Source organism: Dermochelys coriacea, chromosome 26, assembly GCF_009764565.3.
Source record: "Dermochelys coriacea isolate rDerCor1 chromosome 26, rDerCor1.pri.v4, whole genome shotgun sequence".
Taxonomy (NCBI): domain Eukaryota; kingdom Metazoa; phylum Chordata; order Testudines; family Dermochelyidae; genus Dermochelys; species Dermochelys coriacea.
In genome coordinates this window covers 10,745,974-10,759,874 of record NC_050093.1, presented here as the reverse complement: position 1 = coordinate 10,759,874, position 13,901 = coordinate 10,745,974, and the positions used below count along the sequence as shown (strand labels likewise).

Sequence of the window (13,901 nt, the reverse complement as noted above, 5' to 3'; positions counted from 1 at the left end):
TAGCGAGATGTGGGATTGGAAACTAATTTTAGTTATTCCACTGCAAGCTCATCACACTGTCAGTGTCACACGCTTTTTATCTCCCATATCACATCCAACAGTTACCTCATGCCGCAGCCATCTTCTGATGGAGACCATTGTAGGGAATTTTCCTAATAATTTCCTACCCATATTTTGGAAAACGTCCTACCACATGTCACTGCAGTCATTAGACCAGCATGGGTCGCATTGCTCCATCACTTCCCCGAATGGCACATGCACAGGTGTTGTCATTCCAATTAGAGAGGGACCTTGAACCAGAATCCTTGCATTTGAGCACCCTCAGATTTAAGGAAATGTGCAAAATCTGCCAGATCTGAACTTTTCAATTGGCCCTTATCTTTATATTGGCTGGGCTAAGGAATTGAATGTGGATTTTGAGATCTGACCCAAACACTGTTATAGAATGCTATCGTAGCATCCTCTATCTGCCTTTATCCTGCAGTGGATAAAATGTGTGTATTTTTCAGAAGGAGATTTATTAGTGGATTTATAAGGACAAGCAGTATTTGGCATCATGGGCCTTGAAATATTGCACATGCTGATTCAGAAAGTAAGAGGCATGCACATTGTCCCATGAAAATACACACTTTTCACCTTCATTAATCGTACATTGCTTGAGTGGAAAAGGCCCAACATGACTGGGAGCTAGAGCACTCTGTTATTCATTGAAAAGGCACTCATTCTTGAAAGTGAGAGGTTTTTTAATTGCTGCTACATCCTAATGCACAAACAAAACGTGCTTTGTATTGAAAGGCAGAACTGGGAACAGAGAGCATATCTGCTAGTGATTAAAGCAGGGCACTAGAGCTGGACCCCAGAGAGCTGGGTTCAACTCTTGGCTCTGCCACAGATACCTTGTGTGACCTTGGGCACGTCATTTAATCTCTCAATGCCACACTTCCCCATTTGTTCAAAGGGGATACTAATATTTCCTTTCTCCAATTCTTTGTCTATCATGCTTATTTATATTGTAACCTCGTCAGGGCAAGGATTGCCTCTCACTATGTATACAGCGCCTAGCACAATGTGGTGCTGGTCTCAACTGGGGACCTTAGGCATTTTTATCACATAAAAACTAATATAAAATATTTGTTCATATGGTGAATACTTACAAATAATAGATACATCAATAGAAACATGGGTCAGTTCATGAGCAATTTGTAAGCAGAACAGAAGGAGGACCTTTAAAATGAATTCCATGCACAACGAATATTAGTTGCAATGAAAAATGCGAGCAGCTGTAACAATAACACAGAAATGTATGAGGATTAATTAAATGATACTGCGACAGTTCTTTGAGATCTTTCGATTGGAGCTAGGTATGCACCAGATACTGGTTCTGAACCTCCTTGGATTTGTAGGATGTTTGGGATTTGGATCTGGAATTTGCCTCTTGATCTCAGCTCTACAAGAAAGGTTCCAATGAGAACACACTGGATCCAATCCTTGTCATACTCTGGGAAAGTTTAGAGCTGGATTGGACCTGAACACATCCCATCCTTAGCTGGGATGAAAGGTGCTGTGGTACATACTAGAGGTGATCAAAAAATGTTCATTGAAATGTTGTTTTGATTTGGGTTGGGTGGTGGTGGTGGTGGTGGTGGTGGTGGTGATTTCTGGAAAATACCTTTTTGATTAAATAGAAATTTTTGCATCATTTTTTTAAATATTTCAGATTTTTGTCAGAAAACTGAAAAAAATAGCTTTACAGTTGCTGAAAACTGAATGACTTTGGTTTTCAGGTTTTCAGAGTTTTGATGACAACCAAAAAAGAAAGATTTCAACAAAAATGAACAAAATCTTGTAAAGAAAAAAAGTAATGTCCTGAGCAGCTTGTATATATGCAAAAAGTTATTAGAATTCTCTAAAGGAACTAGTTATTGCATATCTAAAATCTACCTTATGGGATTCATATGGTGAGAAAGACCTAAGACCTTATTATACCTACTACGAGACTTGAAAAAGAACTACCTACAAGTTCAAATCCAAAACTTGATAGCACACATACAATATCACACTTTTTCTCCAGGGGAGGCTCAGTTCTAGGCAGGGTAATAAGAACAGGTGACCGTCACTTAAAAATAATTATACTAAAGAAAGGTAGGACCCTATTAAAAATCACTTCACATTCTTCTTTCCCACTTCCTCTTGCACAAATAAGGATCACACCCTTTCAATCAGAGCATATCATCGACCTTGACACTTCTTAAAAGCCCTGCTTCTTTTTCTAGCCTTTCAGCACCAAGCATGCTTCACACATTCCTTCAGAGACCCCTGCAATTCCACTGCCTCTTGAGAGAAGAAACCCAAAGAGGCTGCTGCTAAGCAGAAGGTGTGGGGCAACCCGAGATCAGATTCCATTTTGGAGCCACTTCCATTATGGAATGACCCTCTGAAAAACAGAGCTGCTCCCGGAAGCTGGGCACCTTCAATTCCCACTGATGTCAACTGGAGTTAAGGGTGCACAGTATCACTCTTACATGTTCAGCAAGTAAAAGGGGGGGAAATCCTTTCTGTCATCTATGGATTGTTCCAGGTTCCCAGATTTTCATGGCAATATAAGAACTGTGATATCAGATTGGACCAGGGGCCCATCCTATCTCTGGCAAAGGACAATATCTTCAAGGGAAGGTCAAAATATTATTTAAATAATGTCAAATGAGCCACGCTACAAGTGCTGAGGAGACATTGTTCCCTGACCCTGTTGTGATCAGCTTAAGCCCAGAAAGAAGTTTGAGATTTCATTCGCTATACCGTACCATGCACAACTACAAATTATCCCATCCTTCTTTGGATTGTCAGTCACATCACATAATACACCTTTGGAAAGCGTTCTGACATCAGAGTAAAAGAGAATTTACAGTATCATTAATAATAAAAATACAATGTAGCTAGTTCTATAAATTTACATGGAACTTATCAGCCACCCCATGACTCTGATCCAAGTCCCTTTGAAGTCAATGGGTATCTTTCTATTGATTTCAGTGGGAGTGGGATCAGGCCCCATGTTTGCAGAGATGCCACTGGCTTGCTTTAATCCCAAAATAATGACCTGTTAATTAAATGCAGCAAAAGAGCAGAGCTATATCTACCACTTGAGTGCTAATTAAAATAATCTTTCTGTTTTTACTATTCCCTCACCTGAACTTTCATACGGTGCCTTAGAGTGTTTGTCCAGGTTAGCTACCACTAACATAAAAAGTAAATTAAATCTGATTTTAGATGAAGGAGACTCAGGTTGCAGGAGAAGCCTAGTTTGTATGTAACACTGGCCTCCATGCATGCTCTCTTTCCTACAATGCTGCCAACCTGTCACGTCACTTATTGCTCATAAACAGGCACACTGTTAATGCCATAAAGGTAATAGTAGCAAGGATCAGTAATATTCCCTCTCCAGCTAGCCTTCTTAATCTGTTTAGCATAGGTTTCTGTGTTTAGCTCAAAGGAAGTTTCCTTTTCCAATCACCTCTATCACACATATGACGTGAATACATATGAGAAAAAAACTAATTCTTTTAAGTGCAAAAGTGAAATAAAACAGCCTTATTTCTAGGCTGTGCAATCCAGCCTTTTAATTCAGCAAGAGAGCTGCATGGTTTAAATTCTTCATCCTGAAAAGCAAAGGAAACAGGGAACTGTTTTTTATACCAGATGTCATGTAGTTGTACTGTACATCTGGCAACCCCCCAACAGCTGTACAGGGGCTAAGCCACTTGAGCTAAGATATTAAGCAGTGGCTTGTTTGTGTAAGACAGTAGGCTGTGTTGTCCTTAGGAGAGTTGTTCAAAGAGCTCTCAAACAAGAGGGGAAATGCAAGAATGTTTGAGCTGTAATTCTGCTTGTAACAAGGTATTGATGAGAGACGGCACATTTATAGATTTCAGAGATATATGTCAGATTACCTTGTATACTCCAGTCTTTACTTATGTCTATGGTGTCTGCTGGCTGCGATATGTGACGGTCACTGTCATGCTTTCTGATTTTATAGCCAAATAAACCAAACTTGCACTGTAAGCTAGAGATTCTATTCTACAGAATCTGGAGTGACTCCACTACAGCAACTCTGGATTAGCAGGGTTTAACTGAGAGAAGAATTTGTTCCAATATGTGGCCAAAGACCAAAGATAGAGTCATAAATGATGGAGTCATAAAACACAACTCACAGCCATAGAGTGAGAACTAAACCAAAACACTGGTTCCTAACAAACACACACACACACACAAATCCCACTTCTAGCTCTGAATCTCATGGCAAAGTCCTGTCTTTGTAATGGGTCAGAGCAAAACCGTAGATTCAAACACTTCCCAGTACTGAAATGCAGATTTGCATTTTGCTGCTGGTGAACTCTAGCAGCAATTTCTGTCCATCTGTCAAGAAAGAGCCAGATATGACCATGTACTGATGATAAGGGCAATTAGGGCCCAGTCCTGTGAGGTGCTGAGCGATTTCAACACCCTTTGACTTCAATGGAAGCTGAGAGCATGCACTACCTCTCAGTAGATGCTCACCTCCTTGCAAAATGTATGCACATTTATATGCAAAATCAGTGCAGCCTTCAAGCGTTTGACAAATTCTATGCATGGCCCCTGGTGTTGACCACATCTGATATATCTGAAATAAATCCTGATACAAAAAGCAGGGCATGGCAAGAAGGTAAGACTGCAGCAAGAGACTGCCAAAGATGGAGGGCAGAGGTGAGGGCCCAGTGTTCTGCATAAACCAAGTCAGTCAAAAAACGGGACCTTTTGAAACCACCTCTGTGGTGGTTCAGCGGTAAATCTACAGCCCCTATCCAGGCTCTGTCAGAACATATTTTTCCAAAACAGTCTAAATGCCTACAGTTCCTGCTTGGAACGGTCAGACACAGACACTCTGAGATGGAAAACCATGAAGAACTTGTAGGCAGTAACTTGTGACTTCCTTAATCTCGATTTCATTATGGACGTAAGGTCACCCTCCCTCCCACCCACCCATGCAGCATAGCCAAGAGATGAATCACTCAAGAAAGGGGCATTGCACTTTCACTTTTTAATTAATAAATAATGAAGATCTGGGTTCAGATCCAAAACCCTCACAAAGTTTTGGGCTGCTCAGATCCACAAAAGCATAAAATACAGATACAGCTTAAGTTTGGGGGTTCAGGTTGAGACTCATAGATAGCCATGGAATTCAGATCCCGCTCTGAATGTTCCTCCAGGGAGTGTCTGGTTCTGGCTGGGCCTCTCTGTAGCAATAAAAATGAGCTTGGTCATTTATTTTGTTAAACTTTCATAGTAAAATGGCAAGCTGTTTGAAAGGAGAGTATTTGGAATGAAGCAAAGAACAAAGGGCCACATAAACGTATGGCTCGATGCTCTTAATTAATGAATATTCCTCTCTGTGAAAATAATCTTAATAAATACAATTGTCCTTATTCAAAACTGCATAAGTGAGTGCAACATTAGTGAAGTTAGCTAGAGTTGTGCCCCTTATTTTTGTTTGCCTGCAGTACTCAAACTTTTTGGAAAATTCAAAATTCTAAACATCCCCACTCCCCCACTCAAATTTTTTTTTCTGAAAACATGAACCTTTTCCATTAACATTTTTCTGTGGTTTTCAAACTCTTTCCGGTCACAATGTACTGCCACTGCACCACCATATGTTGATCTACAGCAGTCTATGGGCCTTAATGTTTAGTTTCATGCCAGTTACCACAAAGCTCCCTGGTAGGAGATGAGATGAGGACACTTGATGTAACATAGCTCATCAGTGAATGTAACTTGCCAAACCAGACACATGAGCAGCAGTAGGGGCATAAACCTTTTATGAGCCATTTGTAATTGTTTCAGTGCTCCCTGCTGATTTTGTTTCTAAACATTTCTGTGGAGGTCATCAGACCAGAACTCCTCCCCAGTCAGCTGGTGTCACTGTTTTGGGTTTAACGGGAAATACTGGTTTATAAAGAGCATAACTAGCTAAAACAAACACTGCTATAAAGAGAATAACTAGCAAAAACATTTGCTAATTGCCCTTTATTTATACAGGGCCAAAGATGGTGGTGCCAGCACAGGTACAACAGTGTCAGTGTGTAAGAGAGGAGAACCAGTCACAGATCTGCTGGCCATGCCAGAGGCTGTCCCCTGCCTGCCTTTCTCCTGTCCCCAAAACCCTTTTCCACAATGCAGCCCCTGCATAAACACAAGCCCACAGCTGCAGTGAGTGCAAAATCTTTGCATTCTCCTGCTTAATATAATCATACCCCTTCCATTGTCTTCAGGGCCTCCTGTGGTCTTATTATTGTTGTTGTTATTTATTGTTTGTATGACCATAGTGCCCTAGGCATGGAGCCCTAGGCATGGACCAGAACCCCATTGTGCTAGGTGCTGTACAAACAGAACAAAAAGATGGTCCCTGCCTCAAAGTGCTTTTCATCTAAGTAAAGCCTTTACTTGGGCTGGACAATTTAGATCTGGAATAGGGGATAAAGGGCACAGGTGTAACTCTGTTAATATTTAAGTGGGCCTTTATTTACTGTTGGTATACCTAAGCTAGACCTAAGCTCTGTGTCATTTGCATTTTCAGCTGAAATCATAACAAAGCTGTATGGATAAAAGTTGGCCATGCATGCCAAAGAAAGTCAGCTACAAGGGGGAAAAGGAAGGGCAGATCCAGTCCAAGGAGAAAATTGTCCTATCTCAGAGGGTCCAAGTGCAGAATGTTTACAAAATGCTCATTAAGGGAGAGGGGGTTTGTGAGATAGCAACAGAAAATCTGGTGGACAGCTTACACTACAAGAGATAAGAGAGACAAGGCTACCATAGGAGAGAGCGTGTTATATCCAATTACTGAGACCTGGTTTTGGAGGGTGTGGGGGGAGGGAGAGACAGCGAGCGAGGACTGATCACAAGCTTCAGACGAGGGCTTCCAAACTTGTCAACTCTGTGACACAAGCTGCACACAACCCAGAGGATAAAATAGCCACTTAGCCCACACGAGAGCTAAATCTTGTTGAGTGCGGTTGGAGGCTAGAGTGAAGGAATGGATACTGTCGCCATTCAGCTGTGGGCAACCCTCTCTCTGTTGGTGCACCTTGCAGCTTGCAGTCCCATCATGAGCCTGGAGCAGTCTTCCCTGGAGGAAGATGTGCCCCTCTTTGACGAGCTCCTTTCGGAGCAGGACGGAGTTGATTTCAGCACGCTGCTTCAGAACATGAAAAACGAGTTCTTGAAGACATTGAACCTCTCTGATATTCCCCTGCATGAAACAGCTAAGGTGGAGCCCCCAGAATACATGTTAGAGCTATACAACAGGTTTGCCACTGATAGGACCTCAATGCCATCCGCAAATATTGTTAGAAGCTTCAAAAATGAAGGTAAGATCCATACTCTTCGGAATAGACTAACACAGCTGCTACTCTGAAACCTAAGAATGAGTGGGCATTGCTTATAACCAACAAGACACCTGTTTACAATGCATGGAGCATGAAGACTGAATTGGGGGGCGGGGGAAGGAGTTTACAGTGATTAGATAGAGATGCAGCTGGAGTTAACAAACTAACATGGCATGTGCCTATAATCAACCAGCTCACATTGCTTTTCTGATGTAACCTTTCCCCCCGTCCTTTGCCTATTATATCTTTGAGACAGTAAGCACTTTGGGGTAGGGGCAATGTCTTCTTTTATGTTTGCATATTGCGGGTATGTAATACAAACAAATCGTCATCATCCCAGAAAGCATATGAATCATTTATATGTCACCTTCATAGGCATCAGATTTTCAAAGAGAGACAGTAACTGAATTAATGGGAAAAACCCTCTTTCACAACCCATGCAATGGTACAAATTCTCGTTTGGGAAGCCCAATCTCTTCATGGATTCCTAACCAAACAGTGAATGACACTCTCATAATAACTTCCCAATTTAGTCTTTAATGGGTCCCAAGGGTTGGTGTGTGAAGTAAAATCAGTAGAATATATAGAAAAATATGCAACTAGCGCCTCTCTAGGATGACTTTTGATAACCCTCGGTGTTCATTTTTGAGGAAATAAAGTAATTTCTATTTTTCAAAAAATTTTAACTAAAAATACATAAAATCATGAGTTTAGAGAGTTACAAATATCATGCAATTGAACATTTTCCTGCAATGGCTACATAATGAGAGGAATGTAAGGCTCAGATACGAGCTAATGATGATTTCTTCATGCTTCATGCATGAGTAACAATGTGGGCGATATATTAAAAAGGCTTTTCAACAAATCATTTATGCTCCGCGAAATATTCTGTTTGCAAATAGGATTGAGTTGATTTTTTTTAACAACTCAGCTTGACGTGTGATAATTCAAATAAAAATGGCTCTTCTATTATGCCAGTCTCAGTTTTACTGATGAAGTCCAAAACTACAAGATAACAGAGCAATCACTGAGTATATGTGACCTAAATTTGACAATTCAGCTTGATGCTATGACTAGTTATGGGCTCATCTATACCTTATTCAGATGTGTGCATTCTTATCCAGCTACATGTTTCTGGTTTTCAAAGGCTTTGCCTTAAAGTTCAAATCCACTTTAACTGTGTATTTCTTCAACATATAGATAACATTTAATTCACTGAGGGCTGGATTGTGAACCACTTATGCATGCTGAAGACCATGGGATGAATGACTGCTCATGAGCGTAGAGAAGGCATTCACAATCTGGCCCTGAAGGAATATGGAATAATGAGTATTGTCCTTTTCTGACACTTGCAATTTTAAGATGAAAAAGTATCAGGAATATAAATGGACTATAATTGGGCAAGTACAGTATACTAAGGGGGAAATCCTATGTGTTTTACTAGTATAAATCCGCAGTCGTCCTTTATTTTTATTAAATGTAACAATGCACAGTTCCATTCATTTTCTTAAATACAACAGAGAGGCCAAGCATCATTTTCATCATTATATGAAGTCTGCAATGGCTGTGTCAAACTCAGAGTAACTTCCTACCTTTTTGGCAGGTTCCTGTCCTTTCTTCTAGGCCAGAAGCATAGATTCAGATACTCATATGCTAATACAAATGCTCTCTATATGCACACGTATAGTTCAGAGGGTTTATTTTAATTGTCTCTCCTTTGTATTTCTAGAAAGTCAGTAACAACTAGGGAATCTGGATTTTATGTCTTATGGGCCTTTTGTATGGTTAAAAATAAAGTGCTTGCAATTATATTGATAAAAGAGATGGAACAGATCACGCAATGCAATCTTTATACTTATCTGCTTGTGTTAGCAGAAGATGATAATGGAATGGGTGGAAGCAGTAGAACTTTATGACGATTGTTCATTAGCAGTTTTAGCTCATGGAGCAGCCTGGCTCAATTGCAGGTATGATTCTAATGTGGTCATGACTTGAAAATTTAAATAAACTTTTCTGGGCTAAATCCTCCTCCTTCAGACAGCAGTGCATCCTAATTGACACCAATGAGGATGTACAGGTAATCGTGAGAGGGGAATTTGACCCGTTGAGTTTTCCTGCTTAGCCAGTCTTGTGGCCAGACGCCCATCCTGACTTATTTTTCTCTCTAATCAGGAAGTGACACACCCAGTTTCCCACAAGAGCGTGTCCCTACCCACTTCCAATGAATTATTCATGTCCATCTTCTATGCAGTCAGCTGACTTTTCCCCACCCCAAGACCATACATGTCACCATGACAGTGGACTTATTCTCCAGCATCCTGCGGGCTGGGAAGCCCTCGAGGTCACATTAAGTTCTGATGCCACTTCCAGTTTTGAAGTGAGTCACGCTCACTAGACATGGAGACAGATTCTGAGTGCTTTTAAACTCCCAACTAAAGTCAATGGAAAGAGAGGGCAAACAGGACCTCTCATGTTTGGCTTCTTTGATATTTTTTTTCTTTTTAAACAACAGATGGGTTTGCAAACATCAGAAAACACTGAAGTCCCATTAAAGTCAATGGAACTACTCATTTGCTAAAGTGCTTTGGTAACTCAGAGCCAATATTTGTAGCTTTGTCAACCAAATGTTTCCATAAATATATCAATCCCAGAGTCATAGAAATCAGAGATGGGAAAATGTACAGGTTCCATGCAGTCCATCCCCTCTGCCCTTGTAGACATGTTTGCTAAATCTATATTTCCTAATCTCGTTTCAGAGTTGTTATTGATATTAGGCAACTGCAGCAATAAATACAAACTTTTTCTAAATTTCCTATATGTATGAAGAAATGCAGATGGTGTATGTATAAACATAGATAGATAGATTAGATTAGATTATTTGCTAGTTATACATTTGATTAATTAATACTCTCAAAAGCTCCTAAGTAAGTACAGCAGTTTTCTTTTGCTCCTTTCAAGACAGATCCAAAACCTATGGACGTCAAAATGGGAATATTTCCATGGCTTCAGTGGGCTTTGAATCAAGACCTAACTTCCCGTTTCTCCTAGTTATAAGTCTTTGCATCACCCTAAACAACTTGTCTCTTTCCTTGGTGGCTGCAGTCTTCAGACACTGGTGGAAGCTTATGGTATCATTTGTTTCTACTGGGCGATCTATGCAACACTTCATCAGAGACAGCGGTAGGAATTTTAATGTGTTGTACCAGATCACCAGTGAAGATACAAATTCACCGTGTATACCTGAGGAGTGTGGCACTGTAAAGAGGATCAATTGAAGGTAAAGGAGATCACACTATTTATGAGGGGATCTAGTAGATATTCCATAGAAAGATAGATCCCCTTTTAATAGACAAAAAGATAAACAGTTATGAATGCAGCCTACTTTTGCTGCAGAAACAGTGTATGTGTCATTCTTCCCATCTCCAATCCCCCATGTCCCTTCAGTTGGATATAGTATTCCTCTTCATTTCCTGTCCTAAGATTTTGTGTAATGGTGATATTCACATTTTAAAAAGCTGCTGTATTTGTGCTCCAGAGGTGGCTTCATCTCAGTGGTGGGCAAAGCAATTCCTATATACAATAATTTGTACAATCAGGAAGGACCTTTTATAAAGCACTTGGGTAGCCACGTTGGAAGAAAGAGAGCTATAAATCCAAGTTCATTGCCATTATCATGATCTGACCTTGTTTTCCTTGAAGACCCAATACAAACCATCCACCTCACTGATGACATAAATAAAATGTTGTGTGACAATCCATTATTCCTATTTATTATCATTGTCCTGTAACTGTTCACACTGAAACCAAGGAATACAAGACATGCAAGGCTGAGTTCCATGCATGAATATTTCTGCTGGAAATATTTTCAGTTCCAAAGTGTTTATTTATGTTGATCTTTGTCATTTCCAGATCTGACTTCCCACCCTATTGGTGTCACAGGAATCCGGAAATACCCTCTTCTCTTCAACGTCTCCATCCCTCACCATGAAGAGATCACCATGGCAGAGCTGAGACTCTACACACTGGTGGAGCGGGACAGAATACTCTATGATGGGCTGGATAGGAAAGTCACCATTTTTGAAGTACTGGAGAACAACAATGCCGGGAGAGAAGGAGAGGAGAGAAAAATGGTAGCACTTGTATCCAGGCAGATCTACGGCACCAACAGCGAGTGGGAGGCCTTTGATATCACAGATGCCATGAGGCGCTGGCGTAGGTTAGAGCTGGCCACTCACAGGCTAGAGGTGCAGATAGAGAGCGGAGAAGGGGAGGAGCCAAACGGAGAGGGGAAACTCGATATTGACATCAATTCCGAGGCCAAGCATGTGCCTCTGTTGATTGTGTTCTCAGATGACCTGAGCAATGACAAAAAAGAGGAGAAGCAGGAACTGGATGAAATGATAGACCATGAGCAGCTGCTGGATTTGGAGAAGCTGGGCATGGGCAACTTCCACAACGGGCCCGGTGAAGAGGCGCTGCTCCAGATGCGATCCAACATCATTTATGACTCCACAGCCCGTATCCGGAGGAATGCCAAGGGCAACTACTGCAAAAGGACTCCACTCTATATCGACTTCAAGGAGATTGGCTGGGATTCCTGGATCATCGCCCCAACGGGATACGAAGCCTACGAGTGCCGCGGAGTGTGCTCCTACCCTTTAACTGAACACGTCACGCCAACTAAACACGCCATTGTCCAGACTTTGGTTCACCTGAAGAATCCTCAGAAAGCTTCCAAAGCCTGCTGTGTACCTACCAAGCTTGATCCCATCTCCATCCTCTACTTAGACGCAGGGGTGGTTACTTACAAGTTCAAATATGAGGGGATGGCAGTTGCAGAGTGTGGCTGCCGATAGTAGAAAGGAATGCATGCCCCGTGCGTGCACCAGGGGAGTATTTAATAATTCAGTCTGTAAATTTGTACATTTTGCATTTCCTATTTAATAAGGTTATTTAATGAGGCGTGTACAGATAATTGTATGTTTCATGTCATAGGGAACAGGCAGGTCATATGATTGTATGGAATGTATATTTTGTTCCAGCGCTTGCTTCTTCTTGCTGTTTTGCTTCTTGTGAGAGAGGCTTCCTTCAGAAACAAAACAAAAAAGGAAAACCAAATCACTGGGTTGTTGGGGTTCTTTGCCCCAGAATAGACAGCCTTAATGCCATGGAGTAACATTCATGGATTTTATTTCTTTAAAAAAAATGTGTTGTGGTCACAAGGACATTGTTTGAAATGCATCCCCACTGCAGGGATTAAAACATGAACTGAATGAACATAATAAAGTGATATGTTACATGCTTTATATTATGGCATATTCCGATAGGTGCATTCCCATCCCTCCCTTCCCCTCACGAGCCCAAGTTAGCATTTTATTCTCAGGGATGTTCCTGGGTATTTATGCTATAACTTTTCATTGCATTTCAGTAGAAAATAATTCCTTGCTGATGTGTTTGGAGTCAGTGAAAACAGTTTTGCAGTGCTTGTGTTCACATTAAAATTTGCAGTCAGTGAAACTGTGAACCTGATGTAACATCCACACAGTGTTTGGATTGAATAATTGGCTAAGATCAAGAGATAAAGTCTTTGTCAAATAATCAAGTAAAACATTTGGCAAAATCAGCCCCCATTAAGCGTCATAGAATCTCAGGGTTGAAAGGGACCTCAGGAGGTCATCTAGTCCAATCCCCTGCTCAAAGCAGGACCAGTCTCTAGTTTTTGCCCCAGATCCCTGAATGGCCCCCTCAAGAGTTGGGCTCACAAGCCTGGGTTTAGCAGGCTAGAGCTCAAACCACTGAGCTATCCCTCCCCCCAGTGGGACTTAGGCTTCTAAGTCGTTTAATTCCTTTTGAAAAATTTACCATGACTCTTTAAGAAATATTTTTACCAACCTGGGATTAAACATAAAAGCCATTTTAGCAGGGATGGTTTAGCAGTATCCAAAGAGAGGGATGGAAGCCATGAAAAGAAAGGAAATTTCCCCTCTTCTAACCCCCCTCAACCAAACATTGCCTATCTGCAATGTCAGGTGGGGGCAATGCTCTGGCAGACTGCCTCTTTGTTATTGCACAAAGCAAGAAATGCTTCTACCATTTGTTTATTATCAAATTCCTTGTATATAGCAGTGCTGCTGACTTTGGATGTAAAATTCCACATTTGATGCATGTTGCATATCAAGGGCTAGGACTTTAGCTGGGTGAAATCTTCATAGTAGCTCTACTGAACTCCTCAAAGATATGCTGATTTACACCAGCTGGGAGCCTTCCCCCTAGGTGGCTAATAGGTTATGTATAACTAAATCTATATAATCCAACTCAAATGGCAAGTAACACTGTGCTTAGTCCATTTAAAACTAGGCAGAAAAGGAAATCCCTCCTCCCCAACTACACAAAGAGGATCTTTCCTTTCTGTACGTGTTGAAGTTGTCAATTCATAAAGACATTGCTCCCGCACACACACACACTTAAACTATATATGATGGAGTCACA

The 13,901-nt window shown here is 41.1% G+C and overlaps 1 protein-coding gene across 1 annotated transcript; it reads left to right on the top strand.

Annotated features, from left to right (window-relative positions):
- The first annotated feature begins 7,052 nt into the window (after positions 1 to 7,052).
- BMP10 (bone morphogenetic protein 10) lies at positions 7,053 to 13,150 on the top strand. The gene is made up of 2 exons (XM_038384979.2): positions 7,053 to 7,394; positions 11,322 to 13,150. Exons 1-2 carry the CDS (start codon positions 7,061 to 7,063, stop codon positions 12,266 to 12,268), a joined length of 1,281 nt encoding a protein of 426 aa, XP_038240907.1. The 5' UTR covers positions 7,053 to 7,060; the 3' UTR covers positions 12,269 to 13,150.
- Positions 13,151 to 13,901: the final 751 nt, after the last annotated feature.